Source organism: Haliaeetus leucocephalus, unplaced genomic scaffold, assembly GCF_000737465.1.
Source record: "Haliaeetus leucocephalus isolate CR32 unplaced genomic scaffold, Haliaeetus_leucocephalus-4.0 Scaffold387, whole genome shotgun sequence".
Taxonomy (NCBI): Eukaryota; Metazoa; Chordata; class Aves; order Accipitriformes; family Accipitridae; genus Haliaeetus; species Haliaeetus leucocephalus.
This window is the reverse complement of record NW_010972823.1, coordinates 5021-21600: the sequence shown is the minus strand read 5'-3', so window position 1 is coordinate 21600 and position 16580 is coordinate 5021. Positions and strand designations below refer to the sequence as shown.

The 16580-nt window shown below is 44.7% G+C and overlaps 1 protein-coding gene and 1 non-coding gene across 2 annotated transcripts; one reads left to right on the top strand and one right to left on the bottom strand.

Annotated features, from left to right (window-relative positions):
* Window positions 1-4242: 4242 nt before the first annotated feature.
* On the bottom strand, window positions 4243-5151 carry LOC104835471 (olfactory receptor 6B1-like). The gene has a single exon (XM_010573464.1). The coding sequence runs from the start codon at window positions 5149-5151 to the stop codon at window positions 4243-4245; it is 909 nt and encodes a 302-aa protein (XP_010571766.1).
* Window positions 5152-13644: 8493 nt separating this feature from the next.
* Window positions 13645-13716, top strand: TRNAG-UCC. Its single transcript has one exon. It is a non-coding gene; the product is annotated as a tRNA-Gly (tRNA).
* The last annotated feature ends 2864 nt before the right edge of the window (window positions 13717-16580 follow it).

The following is a 16580-nucleotide window of genomic DNA, read 5'->3' as shown; positions in this document are numbered from 1 at the left end:
TTCTCTCATCTTACGGTGCTCGCATTTATGTATTGGTTTGTGTGTCTTCTGATCACATGCCTGTCTCTAGCAATGTGGCCAGGGTTGGTTGTGTTGGTGTATCTTATAGTCAAATGAAAGCGTTTGAAAACCATCTTCAAGTTGTTATAAAATGTTAGTTGTCTTTTGAATAATTTTATGTATGTCATGTTTTTTGGTACATAAGTGTATTTTTCATCCTTTAAACTGAAAGAGGGTAGATTTAGATTAGACGCAAGGAAGAAGTTCCTCACTGTGAGGGTGGTGAGGCACTGGAACAGGTCGTCCAGAGAGGTTGTGGATGCCCCATTCCTGGAAGGGTTCAAGGCCAGGTGGGATGGGGCTTTGCGCAACCTGACCTAGAGGAAGGTGTCCCTGCCCACAGCAAGGAGGTGGGAACTGGGTGATCTTTAAGGTCCCTTCCAACCCAAACCATTCTGTGATTCTATGGTCCTATGATCCTAACTCAGTGTGCAGGTAATTTTACAAGAACAGCACCAGAGGGAATTGGAGCTATCACTGGATTTGCAATGCAGTGTTGCTTCTGAAGATGGTGAGAGGGCCGATTTTATCACAGCCAGCTTTGCCCTTCATGACTCCTGAGAGAAACAGCCAAAGACACACAGCGCACAAGTTGCTCGACCACAAAGATAACTTTGTTTGGTTTTCTTTGACAGCATCAGCCCCTATTGGAAAATGCTGTTCATTAAGTTCATTTGGAGTATATTGATTTACATCAGCAGGCTTGAATAAGAAACAAGAAATCCCCTGTTGGATCACATGCTCATTAAAAGCTTGAAGTCTAGCAAAACTCTTTCTCAAAGACTATTTCTCCTGTGAGCCACCTGATGACTGTACAGAGAATCAGCAGCAAGAAAAAGCTCGTTACAGTTTGCTCCGTCTATCGAGCCCTTGGGTAGAAATTACACAGTGTGGAGGACGGTCACAGGAGTAAAGTTTCCTGGAGTTTTAATGGGGCCTGCTGAGGCTATTAGAGATGGAGCTGTTGCAGAAAGTCTAAGTGGCCCTCCTGGGGGGCTGATCAGAGCAGAAAATCAGAGCATGGTCACAGGAAAATAAAGGAGGGAACAAATGCTTTCACCAAGCAGCCCCTTTGATGCATCCTGCCAAAAAAAGGGGCCGGGTGCTGATCCACAGCAGGGCCTTTTCAGGGCCTTGCCTGCCTCAGGCTTCTTTCTGATCAGCGTGGAGTGTGCAGAGGAGACACCCAAGCTCCTGGGAGGCTGCAGAGGCCACACAGCAAAGGTGCCTGAGCAAAGGTGTATCCATCTGGCCCACACATCACTGCTACCCCAGCCTTGGGGCTGCCCTCCTCCCCTGTGCGCCCCAGGTCCAAGCACTGCTGCTCAGTCCTGAAACGCAGCCCTCACCGCCTCACTTGTCCTGATACCCCTCTGACCAAGCCTACAGGCTCCTAGCAGTCCAGCTGCATAGAGATGGTAACCAGCTTCTCCACCCAGAGTCCATCCTGCCCCAGACCAGATCCCCACCAGACCCCACTGCTTCAGCGTTGCCTCGTAGACTGCCCCTGCAACCCCTGAACTTCCACTCTCTGCAGACCATTCCCCTAGCTTTCCAGATATGGATGGGTGCTCTTCAGCCATGAAGAGCATCTTCTCTCTGGTGGTGACAGCTTACAGGTCCCAGTTGTCCCAGGCCTGCCCTCCAGCTCTGTTCAGTGGGTGCCCAAATTCCCACTCTCATACCCTCTTCCCCATCCCAAAGCCTTGAGCAATTCCCTGAACTACTGCCCCCTCTGGCCTCCCCCACCTCTGCAATACTCATCCAGCTCACCCATTGCCCCTCATTGAACTGCCATCACTCTTCTACAAGTATCCCCAGTGGGATGTTCAACGGAAATGATTCTGCCAAAGGGTCATTGTAAAGGCTTTATGTGTCTGAGATCAAGCTATGAGTTCCTCTCTACTGATGCAGAGATAATGATATGTTGTGGTGTAATGTAACAAGACATGTAGGAAGACATAAGACTTCAGTTTCAACACTGGTTTTATTGCAATGCAGGGTGAATCAGAATGAACAGGAACAAAGCTAACTTCAGCATTGGGGTCTGCAGTCCTTGAATAGATGCGCTTTTTTTTTAGGTAGAAAGTTGTTAAGGAACTCTTTGTGTCCCTGCATGACACAGACTGGTGTTCAGCTCTTCACTGGTGCTGGCAAAGTCTATATGTGTGCTTTCTTCGTGGACCAAACCAAAGAGAGATCTCTGCTACCAGCTCAGTGCACACTAGTCTTTTTCCAATAAATGACAGCTTGCACCTTGTGGAATAAACTGCCCTGGCCACATGGCATGGTCTTTATGTTAGATATCTTTTGAGTCTCATCTAGTGCATAGCCATCTAGCAGAACTCCAAAAATGTGGATGTTCTTGTTTAAATTTTTCAATTCAAAAAGGGATTTTGTGGCAGCTTAGTGAGTTGTGGTGATTTTCACTTTTTTATTAATATTTTGCCCAGTATGTCTGTTCTGTGACCGCGGAGGTAACAGCAAGAAATGAAAAGGGTATTTGAGAGTTCTGCAAAAAAGAAATGAGGGGAATTCTTATTGAGCATGTAAGAAACCAATACCCTGTGGTAGGTATGGAATTGAAGAGTGGTATCAAGACACAGTGTAAGGTAGTCTATGCTCCCTCCGGCCACTGTACAAAAGTGTTGTTTGGGACCATACAATGTTTTCATGGAATAGTTTTCACCTGGTGGAACTTTCTATTTTCATTGTGACAATGCCACGTCATGGATATATGTGCTAAAAACCTGTTTGGAAAAAGTGAGTTTCAACTACGTCTTGTAAACGATTAATCTGAGTCTTTATGACCAAACTGAGCCTGTGATTACTGCTGTGGTGTTGAGATTAGGAGTTTCCAAACAGACATAATTTGGAATGGAGGAAACTGGAATTACCAAAAAACCCCACCCAAATGCTTAAAAAAATTCCACATGCCCAAACATTAGTCAGTGACAAGAACTAATGAGAAAATGGTTGCATTAGAATCAATGGATATTAATTCAGCTGCTGTATCTCACATATAATTTCAAATTTGATGCATTTTAAGAGATTCTGAGCACTGTGGTCAAGTGTGTGTTAAGAGTAGCTGAATCCAATGTACTAAAAGAGCTAGGGAATTCCTGCAGTCCTGGTCAGGGGAGCTGAACGACTGCTTCTTACCCTAGTTTTCATGTCCTGCTAGCAGTGAGCCTGAGCATGAATTCCCAATAAGTGCATGTACACACACACACACACATGCATGTGCACACAGAGCCACAAATGGATCAATACAGACAGAAGGACACTATATTTACAGGTCTGCGTGTAACACAGTCAGCATGAATGTGGATCTCTACTAATAGAAAATCTATTAACCAGACCTTTTGTCTCCCCAGTTTTGGTCTCTCAGGACCTTGGTCTTTGCAATGTCTGACATGCAGAGTACCAGTCTGTCCAGTAGTTGGACTTTGGACTTATGGCCTCTCCAGTATCTTGCTCCTTGACACCAGTCTCTCTGATTTTTGGCCCCTAAACTTCTGTCACTCCAGAATCTGGCTTTCCAGGTCTCTTTTCCTACTCAATAGCTTTATGCTCATTACCAAATTACTCACATATATGCACATGAATACATTAGAGGGAAAATCTTGAGGCAGGACGTAGAAAGGAAAATAGGTGGGACAGATTGTGGTAACCAGGTGCAGTGGTTGCCCAGACAAGTGTATTGACCAACAGCCTGTTTATGCACGACCAGTCCCTTTTATATCCTTTTCTCTTCATTTTCCTGTACTTGATATCTTTCTTTATCTTCCTTTTCCCTAAAAAACCTGTAACATCTCCAGTTCTTTTGTTTAATCCCAAATTTTCCCTCCACCTCCAGACTTCCTAGAGTAAATTTTATACTACTTTACACAGTAGTCCCTTTTAGCTTGCATAGCATTTGGGAGAGTTTAATCTTTGAATCACCTTAGTAGGTTTCTGTACCAGCGACAACGGCTCATTCATTCACCTTTGATGGTCTTAGAGGTGACTGATTCAGATGGATCAGGTTGTCAGCGTTCTCCACCCTGTCATTGTTCCATTGATCACTGTCTGTGTCCATTTTGAACAGTCATTAGCCAGATATCCTTATGGTGTGCTTATCAGTTCCAGTTTATCATAGTTTATCCTTGTATTTGGAGAGAAGGTACGGATCTGGAGACCTTAGAGATAACAATTATTTTCACAGAGAGTTTTTTTCAGTGCTCTTTTCACTTCCTGGTTCCTCAGACAGTAAATGAAGGGGTTTAGGATGGGAGTGACAATAGTATACACAGCTGACACAAGCTCATTCAAGTCAAAAGGGTCGATCTTCTTGGGCCGGGCATACATGAAGAGGGTGGCTGAGAAGAAAATGGTGGCCACAGTTAGGTGGGAAGAACATGTGGAGAGGGCTTTCTTCTTACTCTGGGTATTGGGAATGCGCAGGATTGTCATGAAAATTAGTAAGTAGGAGACAAGAGTGATGAAGAAGGAAATGAGCAGTATAAATAAGGCCAATACAAAGTCCACCATCTCTGCCAGTGACATATCAGTGCAGGCGAGGTTCAGCACAGGGCTAATATCACTGAAAAAATGGTTGATAACATGGGGACCACAAAACTTCAACTGAGAGATGAAGGAAATCTTGATCAAAGACACAATGAACCTGCTGAACCAGGAGACAGCTACCAGGTATATGCACATTTCGTATGTCATCAAGACTGGATAGTGCAATGGTTGACAGACGGCCACATAGCAATCGTACACCATTGCAGAGAGAAGGACACACTCAGTGCACATGAAGGAGCTGAAGAAAAACAGTTGGGTCATGCATCCCACAGAGGAAATACTCCTGTCTTCAGCAATGAAATTTGACAACAGTTTAGGGATAGTGACTGAGATATACCAGACCTCAATGAAGGAGCGGTGACCAAGGAAAAAATACATGGGTTTGTAGAGCTCACAATTTGTCTTGATCAGGGCAATGATGACCATATTCTTCAAAACAGTTAAAATGTAGGTCAGCAGAAACACTATGGAGAACAACACATGCAAGTCTGCTAGGGCTGGGAATCCTAACAAGAGGAACATGTGCAGCTGAGTGGAATTCTTCTCCTCTATGCAGAGAAGTGCAGAGCTGAGCCTTGGAGATTAAATATAGACCAGGAAAAAAGAAAGCAGAATGTGGGATAGTTAAAAGTTAAACAAAAACTCCAATCCCAAGACAGGATTTGTCTGACTAAGTTTTAGATGCTTGCCTTGTAGGTTCTCCTTTCCATCAATGGAAAGAAAGAGGCAGTTCATATGACCTACTGACACTTACCTTAGGATGACATACAGTGCACCAAAAGTGCAGGTCCGGTAATAACAAGGGAAACATAGATGACTAGTACAGGAATAGGCAACCAAGTAGAAGCCATTTATAGTACATTCTGATGAATCCCACCCCCAATTCCTATGTTCATCTTTATTCTAGTTGTTCAGTAAATCTTTGGTCAAATTTTCAAAGGCATTAATGGGAGCTAGATAAACTAGGCATCTAGCCTTTTGGATTCAGGTGTTTCAGAACTGTGATCCCGACGTTATTGGAAAGTAAGAGCTGGTCATTCTTTATCACTATTTTTGCCCGTTCAAACAGTTTGCATGTGGAATGTGCTATTTTTTTTGAAACCGGAAAATTTACAAGAATTGGTACATTGTTATAAGATGATGTTAAAACTATATTGCTGGATCATTTCCTAGGAGAATGAGAAATTCAAACAACTTATTTCAGCTTGAGAAGAAAAAAATAAATAATGACATAGAAATTCTAGTTCCTGGATATTGACCACTGTTGGTTGACTTCTTAAACATTCCTTTATAAAACATCATTGAACTATTTGAGAAATTCATGAACTGGGTTTACATGCCAGCTAACATGATCTTATCCTAGATTAAATCCAGGATTTTCCTTAAATCATCCAGAAGCAGACCCTTGCTTCATGTGTTCTCTTCAAACTACATGGCACATCTGTCTTCAGGTGGGATGAATCAGTATCAAGAGGTGCCCAGCTCTGTCATTAATCACTGAAAACTGAACTGACTAGATGTTAGACACCAGGCGCTAGGAAAGAAGGATCCTGTCCTTGATAATTTACTCTCATTTAACTGCAATAAGATCTGGACACCTACTTCCTTATGGACCGTGACAACCAGCCTTTGTATGATTTTCCTGTAGTGATAGATAAAAGTAACAGATTTTCTATTACTGTTGATGTTTATGTTAGCCTTGTTATTTTGTTGCTTAATTTAAGAGTCTTGTTTGTGGGTTTGGGTTTTCTTTCCACATATTTTTAAGATGGTAATCACAACAGTTCCAGGCCAAGCTTTGTATTTAGGACTTCATTTAGGCACAAATATTAGCTACCCAAAGTCAGGCTGCCCAAACCAAAGTTTACTGTTTGTTCTTAAAAAAAAGACAATAGGTGCCTGATCTTGATGTTGCCAGGTGCTGCACGCACTGCTCCCTGCCACAGCTATTGCTACACACACTGACTGTGTCTAGCTAATGTAACAAGAAGGATGGCATTCATCAACCCTAATGTAGACACGCAGCTTCTAGGCATCAAACTCAAAACTAGCACTTTATGCCTCCTTTATAGTCTATAGAGGGAAGTAGGCACTACCAGTGGGAGACTCATCTCCTTCTGATACAGGTGTCTAGAGCAGGACAGACCTGTCACATCCTAGGAGATGACATCTGCTGATCACAAAGGGTGTCTGGAACACTGACTCAGATGTAGTGGTTCTCATGTGGACACCTGAATTCCATCCTTGCTCCTTCACTTACGGCAATATTGTTATGAACTTCTGTTATCTTAGGCAATCTGAATAATCACATCAAAGTAAATGTTAAAAGTATTTTTTCAGGAAAGAATAGTAATGAGAAGAAATGGATCAAAACAATATTCTGTTTTTTTCTTTCTTTTGAAATCTCTGCCCTGCCACTTCTCTCTCTTCTCTGGGGTCTCACATTACTTCTCTCTTTCTTATACCTTCTCTCTCTTTACCTCCTATTTATCTGTCATCCACTGCAATTTTTAGACATATGTCTTGCAATCTAACTTTTTAACATTTCTAAGTAGTATAATTTCTTACTGTTATAAAAGAGAACCACCACTCCACCATCCCTACCTCCACCCTAGATTTCCAGGATATTGTTTAAAAAAACAAATGCACCTTTTAGTAAGTCACTTTTTCAAATAAAAGACTATAAAGTGTCAATGACTTCATTATAAAACAAAAGGAAATATTGGCTATGTGGAACCATGGAACAGTGGAGTTCAAGATCCTGGGAGGGAATAAAAAACAACAGCATAGTACAGACCCTAGACTCAGGGTAGCAGACTTCAGTATATTCAGGAAACGGGCTTCGCTGAACAGGGAGTCCATAATGGAGCTCCAATGCAAAAAGGCAGCATACAGGAGATGGAAGCAGAGCAGGGATTTAGAAACTACAAAGCAGGGGTTTAGAAGCACTGTCCAAGGATATAGACATTGGGTTTGGAAAGCCAAAACTCAGCTAGAGTTCAGACCAGCAAAGGACATCAAGGGCAACAAGAAGAACTTCTACTGCTACATTAGTCAAAGGTTGAACAAGGAAAATGGGGCACTGTTGCTGAATGACACAGGTGAGTACGTGACAGCAGACACAGGTAAAGCAGAGATAGTTAATGCCTTGTCTGTCTCGGTCTTCACCAACAAGGTACACTCTTGTCAAATCTGCAGATGATGCCACTTGCAGGGGACTAGCTGATATGCTCATGGGCAGGAACACCATCCAGAGGGACCTGGACAGGCCAGAAGAATGGGCCAAGAGGAAACTCATGAAATTCGAGAAACACAAAGTCCCACCCCTAGGAAGGAAGAAGACCTTGCAGGGATATGACCCTGGGACTGATGGGCTGAGAAATGACTCTGCAGGAAAACCCCTGGGAGCTTTTCAAGAGCTGCCGGAGTAAACCTCTGAGCCACCTGGTCTGACCTTATAGCTGATTCTGCTTCAAGCAGGAGGTTGTACTAGAGACCTCCTGAGGTCCCTTCCAATCTGAATTATCCTATGACCCTAAAGAGTGCATATGAGACTTGTTAGGCCAATTTTAACAGCTTCCTTTTAATTCTGTGAAAAAACCCCAACATTCAGAGTTGTTTTCACATGCAAAATGCAGGTGAAAACAAATGATACATACTTTTATTAACTTGTTGAGATATTCCTACTATAATAAAATAATGTATCTAAATGGTGATTTTTAAAATACTTTTTTTTTGTCTTATTATTTTCATTTTTTAAAATTAGAATTGTCATTATGGTCCTTGTGAGTTCATCAGGGTGAAAACAATTTTGCTGGAAAATGTTTTTTGCCTATTAAAAAAAAAGTAACCCTGAACTTCATTGAAAAAATTTCAATTAAAATCTCTCACCAGTTTACAGGCTTGGATCTAAAAAGTGTATCAGGCTTTAAAGTGCATATTTTACACCTAATTTTGGATCCATTTAATACACTTTAAAAGGTGAATTTTCTTCCCATTACTTGTAGAGCATAATTCCTAGATGATCAGCTAAAATTTAGACAATGACACCTTTCAGATCAAAAGAATTGCCACTAAAAGGGGTTCAAGAACAATAGTTGTGCTAGCAGCTGCAGCCATTTTACTGTGATCAATTTATATGCAGAAAGTTAGGCGTCATTAGTGCAGCATCAGGACTCTGTAAAGCCTAAAATTTCTGGAGGAATGTACTTGACACTAATATCTCAATAAAGATAATTACTGTTGACTTATGAAGCCTGTTTCAAATCACCACCACATTAACATTAACATTAACATTATTGCTCTTTCCAGTTCACTGTTTTGCCCAAATATAAACATAATATAAGCTTATTTATCAAAATGTAATTGATATATACCAAAAAAAAAAAAAAGATTATTTAGCATCTTTCTGTAAAGATAATCACCAATCCAACCTGTCTTCTCATTTATGTCTGGTGTAAACATGCGCAATGCATCTCTCCAAAGTAAAATCATGGACATTGGGTGTTAGAACTTACAAGATGGAGACTTGACGAAGTTCACAAGCAAGGCTGAAGGAGACCAAAATTTGAGCCTTGTCACATGAAAATAAGACAATCAGCTACACATTGGTCCCATCTTATGAGGCTTCTCCAGATTTACGTGTTTCCTTTTTATCCTTGAAGTCAGATATGGAGCAGAAATTAGAAGTGTCTTTAAGTAGCTATGGTTCCACAGACTTCAGCGCACCTCTGACAGTTTAGGGCAGGCTGTGACTGCTTGTTGTGTACAGGAGCATAATTCTACACAGAGGCCTTTGAGACCTTGTCAGCAAGCCTTCAGACCATTCCCTGAAGGATCCTGTCTCTGTAAAGATGACTGCAGGACTAACTTTTTTTTTTTCTCCCTTGCCGTGTTAAACACTGCTCTCGTGTTTTTAGATAATTCTGAGTTCTGTGGCCAGTTTCAGTACTGAGCTGGAAAACAAAATCTCTAAAAATGTATTCATATTACCTGAGTTGCAGATAGATTACAAGGGCTTTATGTGTACTTGTCATGCCATTTTGAGGGAGGCATTATAGGCCAGGATGATGGTATCCAATCAACAATGACAATCTCTCTTACAAGCCCTGCATGGATTTTGTGCATGGGGCAGGAGCAGGATGGGTGTTGTGACTCAAGCCCAGTAGAAGCTCCAGCAACTGCTTCTTTTCTTGTATCTAATAAAGGAGATAAGGAGGGGGAACAAAGACAGAGGGAAGCCAGATCCTACAGAAAGAAGCTTCAGTGCCCGAATTCACAGCATGCAGAATAAAGATTTTCTAATACAGTGAATGCAGTTCTGGGTATAAGCTGACCAAAGCTGTAGGTGTCACCGAGCTGTCCATGCCATCATGACATAAAGGGTTACCTGGCCTCTGGTTGTGTACAGATTGTGACTGTGTGTTTGTATGATTCCATAATACACAAGGACATAGAGGCTTTATCCTCAAAATTTCTTTACTTTATTACAGATTACCACAAATACCACAAAAATCACCTCTAGTAAGTATATCTATGATTAATAAAGCAAATACATATATCTCAAGCTATTACAAATTATTATTAGCAAACAATTGTACATCAGCAATCAATAGTAACGGCAATAAATAATAGCAAAAATCAATAACAGCGACACTCAATAATAGCGGCACTTAATAATAGCAGCAACAATTGTATATATAATATTACAGGTTACTACAAACTTATCACTAGTAAAGAAAACTTATCAATAATATATGTCGTGGGTTGACCTAGCTCGACGCCAGGTACCCACCAAAGCTACTCTATCACTCCCCTCCTCAGCTGGACAGGGGAGAGAGAAAATACAACAAAAGGCTTGTGGATCAAGATAAGGACATGGAGATCGCTCAGCAATTACCGTCACAGGCAAAACAGACTCGATGTGGGGAAATTAGTTTAATTTATTACCAATCAAATCAGAGTAGGATAATGCGAAAGAAAACCAAATCTCAAAACCACCTTCCCCCCACCCCTCCCTCTTCCCAGGCTTAACTTTACTCCCAGTTTTCTCTACCTACTCTCTGTCAGCGGTTCAGGGTGATGGGCAATGGGGGTTGTGGTCAGGTCATCATACGTTGTTTCTGCTGCTCCTTCCTCCTCAGGGGAAGGACTCCTCACACTCTTCCTCTGCTGCAGCATGGGGTCCCTCCCTCAGGAGACAGTTCTGCATGAACTTCTCCAACATGAGTCTTTCCCACAGGCTACAGTTCTTCACAAGCTGCTCCCGCATGGGTCCTTTCCACAGGGTGCAGTCCTTAAGGAACAGCCTGCTCCAGCGTGTGTCCCCTGTGGGGTCACAAGTCCTGCCAGTAAACCTGCTCCAGCGTGGGCTTCTCTCTCCACGGGTCCACAGGTCCTGCCAGGAGCCTGCTCCTGCGTGGATTTCCCATGGGGTCACAGTCTCCTTTGGGCAGCCACCTGCTCCGGTGTGGGGTCCTCCATGGGCTGCAGGTGGAGATCTGCTCCACCGTGGATCTCCATGGGCTGCAGGGGGACAGCCTGTCTCACCATGGTCTTCACCATGGGCTGCAGGGGAATCTCTGCTCCGGCGCCTGGAGCACCTCCTCCTCCTTCTTCACTGACCTTGGTGTCTGCAGAATTGTTGATCAAATGTTCTCTCACTCCTCTCTCCGGGTTGCAATTGTGCAGTTTCCCCCCAGCCCCTTCTTAAATATGTTATCACAGAGGAGCTACTACCATTACTGATGGGCTCGACATTGGCCAGTGGCAGGTTGGTCTTGGAACTGGCTGGCATTGGCTCTATCAGACACAGGGGAAGCTTCCAGCAGCTTCTTACAGAAGGCACCCCTGTAACCTCCCCACTACCAAAACCTTACCACACAAACCCAACACAATATAACAGCATATATACTTATGATAGATCACTTATATGCACTTATATGGTAGCAAGGGCATTAAACCAATCCCAGAGGGGGGCCAAACTATCCCAGAGGGCAGGACAAACCAATTTCAAGAAAAGGATCCAATCATCTCAGAAGTGGGAGGACAAACCACACTGACCCCAGAAGTGGGTCCAGAGGGGGAGCAAGTAAAATAGCAAGAGTCTCACTTCAAAAGTGATCCACATCACAAAGTTTGGGATGAGCCAGGTGTCCCTAGAGAGGGTCCAAAATCCTGTAGAAAGTTCATGCAGAGGGTTCAACCTGTTTATGAAAAGGAAACATATATGCAGAGCACAGACAGGAGGAAGGGAGAGGCATGAGCAGAAGTGCTTGTGCTGGCAGTGCCAGGGCACACCAGGCAGGACTTCAGAGGTCCTGATCAAAAGGCTTTTGGGGAGGAGAGTGGTGCAGTGGAAGTGTACTGGGCCCATAACCCAGAGGTTGTTGGGTCAATACTATTTGCTGCTGTCCCCACCCCCAGCAGCAGCTGCTGCCCCTTCTTTGCATCTTTCAGCAAGTTTCAACCTGCACTGCTGCACTCCAGCTTTCTGGTCACCCGTGGCCACGGCCCTTCTGTTCCCTCAGCCCCTTCTCTCTGCCACCTTCTTTCTCCTTTGCCTTCTTAGGAGCCAGCACTCCCATAGTGCCCCTCGCCAAGGCAGACGGGTGGCTGTGGAGCAGCAGGCAGAGCTCCCCCCACAAGGAAGTGGGTGGCCTGGGGACACAGGCATTTCTCCCTTCCCATCCGGCAGCTCAATCCCAACTTCCCAGCCGCAAGCAGGGACCTCCAGGAATCTGCAGGTGGGGAGGAGGAGGACAAGGCTGCTGCTACTTTGGCAAACACCAGCGCAATCAGCTTGACCATCTGGGGGGTTTCTCCATCCTAGTCTGTTTGCTGCCGTGCTCACTCGCAGCTCCAGCCAGGAGCAGGGCTGAGTAGGTATTCCCAGTGGGCACTGTATTGGCCATACGTGGCTAGGTGTTGGCAGTGGTGGGGAGAGGGGCTGCTGCAGGGTGGCCTCTGTGGGGAAGAGCTAAGGGGCTGCCCTGCACCACACACACAGCTGGTTCCATCTCCACAGCAAGCCCACTAAAGGACACAGCTGAGCCATCAGCAAAGTTTGTGGCCTCTACGAAAACATAATCCAAAAAGAATAGCAGATGCCAGACAGAGAGAGGAGGAATTAAAAAAAAGGGTCAGAAAGAGCAGAGGGAAAATGCATCCCCCCTGTGCCACTTGGGTGGGTACAGAAGTCTGGAGTGAAGGAGTGAAGTTGAGTCTCAGTAAGAGGGAGGAAAGGTGGTGGTTTATGTTTTCCTTTTGTTTCTCACTATGTGAATCTCTTTCAGTTGACAATAAATTAATTTTCCCCAAGTTGTTTTGCCCACACAGTTTTTGCTAAGCCATGTCCCTGTGTTTATGTTGTCCTGGAATCCTTCTCATCCTATTTTCTATGCCCACGTCTCACTGGAAGTGGGGCAAGAAGTGAGCAGCTGCGTGGGTGTTTGGCTGTTAGCTATGCTTACACTATCACAAGTACATACACAAAACCACACATACACTTGCATAGTACATGCACAGCTGGCACATCTATGAACACAGATGGGGAGCAGTGCCATTACCAGCACCCCCAAAAGCACCACCAGCACTCACACAGGCATGAACAAGGCAGACAGCACAATCCTTTTCTTTCCTTCTGGCTGCTCAGGACTCGACATCAGTATTGGACATGCACACACCCTCCATCCCACATGCACACCAGCAGGTCCCTTGAACCCTGAGCCATACCATAGTTCTGTGCAGAGTCCTTGCCTGGAGCTCAGTCCTGGTTTGTCCAGTATCCTGCTCCAACCCTGGGCAGTCCTTGGTGCTGATCTCCCTTAGTCGGCAGCTGGTGCAGCTTGAGATTCCCTAGCCAACACCTTACACATACCGAAACACACATACCCGGCGGCACCTTGTAGTAGTGTGTGTGCAGGGGGCCGGGAGGAGGAGACTGTCCAGTCCATGCAGAAGCAGGGTGCAGACCGTCCTTGAACTAGACGAGCAGAGACCAACGCATCAGCAGCGGCGTTGGTGGTATAGTGGTGAGCATAGCTGCCTTCCAAGCAGTTGACCCGGGTTCGATTCCCGGCCAACGCACTTAGACTTTTCGTTACCTGGGCTTTTCACTGTCGCCTGTCTCTTCTGCTCCAAAACTGCTAAGCGTCCCCATCAGTAAGGAAGCCATCACGGAGCAGCTGTTTTGGCAGGCAGCTCTGCTGCTCACTGTAAAAGTCAGGTGAACAAGGACAGAGCTCTGGCACCAGGACCCACAGGTGCCACGCTGCTGCTGGCATGTCCCCCAGCCCAAGCATCTCTGTCTGCTCCCCAGGCTGGAAGGGGGGAAAGCCTCAGCCCCTCTGTTGGGTCCCACAAGAACAGCCCCAGGTCTTGTAAGCTCCATGGTGCTGTCCCTGCAACTCTGAGTGGAGACAACAACCAGCCTCTGTCTACTCTGGTCCTCTATTCCCTGCCATAACGCACCTGTTTTTACCGGGCAGATGCTCTTTGCATCCCTGGTTCTCCCCAGTTTCTCTCCCAGGGATCCCAAATGAGGGTGCTGGTGAGAAATGTTGATACAGTGCCAACTGCTTGGGGCCCTGGAGGATACCCCACTGAGAACACTGTATTCTTCCTGCTGAGGTGGGTCCAGGCTGCGCTCCTCACTGTGGTGTTGGTATAGGAGCCAGAGGAGAGGGATTTTTTTGTCTGGCCCAGAGCTGGACCTGCTGCTGCTGGTGGTTGCACCTGGCAAGAAAAGCATGCTGCTGTGGCAGGGTAAAGATGAAGATGGAGAACACCTAGGTGGGGACCAAGGCATACACTGTGCTTCATGAGGCCATGTATACAATTTAGGGATACAGTGGCAGGATGCCTGTTCTTTATATAATGACTCAAAGTCACACGGGCATGAATTTACTCTCCACCCTTCTCCATCTTTTCCATGTCTCCAGTGCTGGCTAGTCAAACTTGGGGTTTCAACCCCAAGAGGGAATGCTGGTAGGTACATTGCCTGTGTTCAGAGCACAGTGTTATTTCTTCTATAGCAGTCTTTCCTGAAAACAGACTCTGGTATGCACTGTAACTTGGTTTGAAATACTGTGTTTAACAATCAAGACTGCATGTCTCAGACACCCTATGCCACCAGCCCATGTTCAGGGCTGTTGACCTATCTTGTCCAGGCGCTGGCATTGCAGAGGCATCCTGAAGTTTACTGGAACTGGATGTAACGATGTTGCTCGTAAGTAAGAACTGAGACACCCTCATTTCTCTTGCAGCTTACAGCCTGTGGGCCAAGGGCACCACAAGGAGCCTCTCACAGCTAGACTCTCTACCTAAAGGGGACAAAGCTTCTCCAGTCTCTGATTCCAGGGTTGCTTAAAGCAAAAAAAAGCAATGTTCTTTGCTGTGCTGACAGTCAAAAACCAGTCTGGGCAGTGAGCTTGTATGGACGGTTTGGGTTGGCACAGTATTTACAGGCTCCCATTGCGTCATCAGCAATGCTACAAGTAGGTGGAGTTACAAAGAGGGGAATTGTGCATGCTCAGTTCCCTAGTGAAATGCCCACCCTAACCCCATCTTGCAGTCACACTGCCTACGTCCAGACCTGAAAACCAGCACTTTCCTCCTTTCCACACGATACTCATCCCCTGGAGATTATTCCCACAACACCAATGAAAGAGAGATTGCAATGGCTGTTTTTCATATGAAGTGTACTAACAAGAGTTGAGAGGACATATGGAAAGGTCTGTATTAACATTCACATCTGATCAATTGGGACACTTGTCTTTGACCACCCTCACAGTAAAACAGGGTTACTGTGTGTAGCATTTTTTGTATTTCCACCTCTGTCCATTGCTTCTTGCCCTCTCACTGGGCATGTCTGACAAGAAGATGGCGCTCCCTTCTTTATTCTGCCTGTCCACCCTCCTGACCCAGGTGTTTGGAGACATGCATAAAGTGCCCCCTCAGCCTTCCCATTTCCCATCCTACCCAACTGTTGCACCTGAACCCTATTTGACGGGGTCACCATTAGCTAGCCACATACAGGCTGCCATAGTGCTGTCAAAATGCAGATTGCAGTAAAGTAACTAGCTGACAGGATGTTGATTTTGAATACACTGATTGGCTGCATGTAGGTAACGCTGTCTTATAAGGCTGTACCCTGGCTGGGGGCAGGTGAAGTGATTCATTGGTGCTGTGAATCCTTCATAGCCAATGATGCTTGACCGTATTCTTAATTGTATCCTTTAATCTCATATCTGCTATAAGGGATAAGAAGCTTTGCATTAATTGGCAATTATGCCATTATTATATTAATATGATACCAATATGATCATTACCATTGCTTAACCATAGTATTTTGTACAATACTAGTAGTTGTAAGTGTTGTTATTTTGGTAGCTCAGTTAAAGATTATGCTCAGACAAATAAATGTTGAGAGTAATGTCTCTTACTCGAAACTTAAGAATGATGAAAATTGAACCATGACCCTGCTGAATGTTTTTAGAGATTACTAACCAGATATTGAGTATTAGTTATCCCGGTTCTATTTGATTTGTTTTATGAAGATTTTATGAGTCATCATAATGACTCCCAGGTGCTCTGGGAGACTGATCCAAGGTCCTTTTGAAATTTGAAATGGCATCGTAGAGCCTGATGAGTGTAAGCAAGGTCCTTGTGGCCATCACACCTGCAGGCAGGGGACTTCCCTGCAGCACACAATTGTCTTCCCTTGCCATTGAGCTTTGCCACATACCTGGAGAGGTGCATCTCTTCTCCCATATTGGATCGTGCAGTCTTGACCTGCAGCCTGAACCTACCCACAGTCTTCTGTGTGTCTACAATGAACTGCAGGGAGAAATATCTCTCTGGTTTAGCCTGAGTGCCTGCACTGAAAGCACATGAGAGCTAGCTTGAGGTGCCCTTCATGGTTGAATTTCACCATGATTCGTGGACAAGCT

What these genes read in the sequence shown, in the direction of transcription:
- LOC104835471 (XM_010573464.1), bottom strand. Translation starts at nt 5,151, where the DNA reads ATGTTCCTCTTGTTAGGATTCCCAGCCCTAGCAGACTTGCATGTGTTG.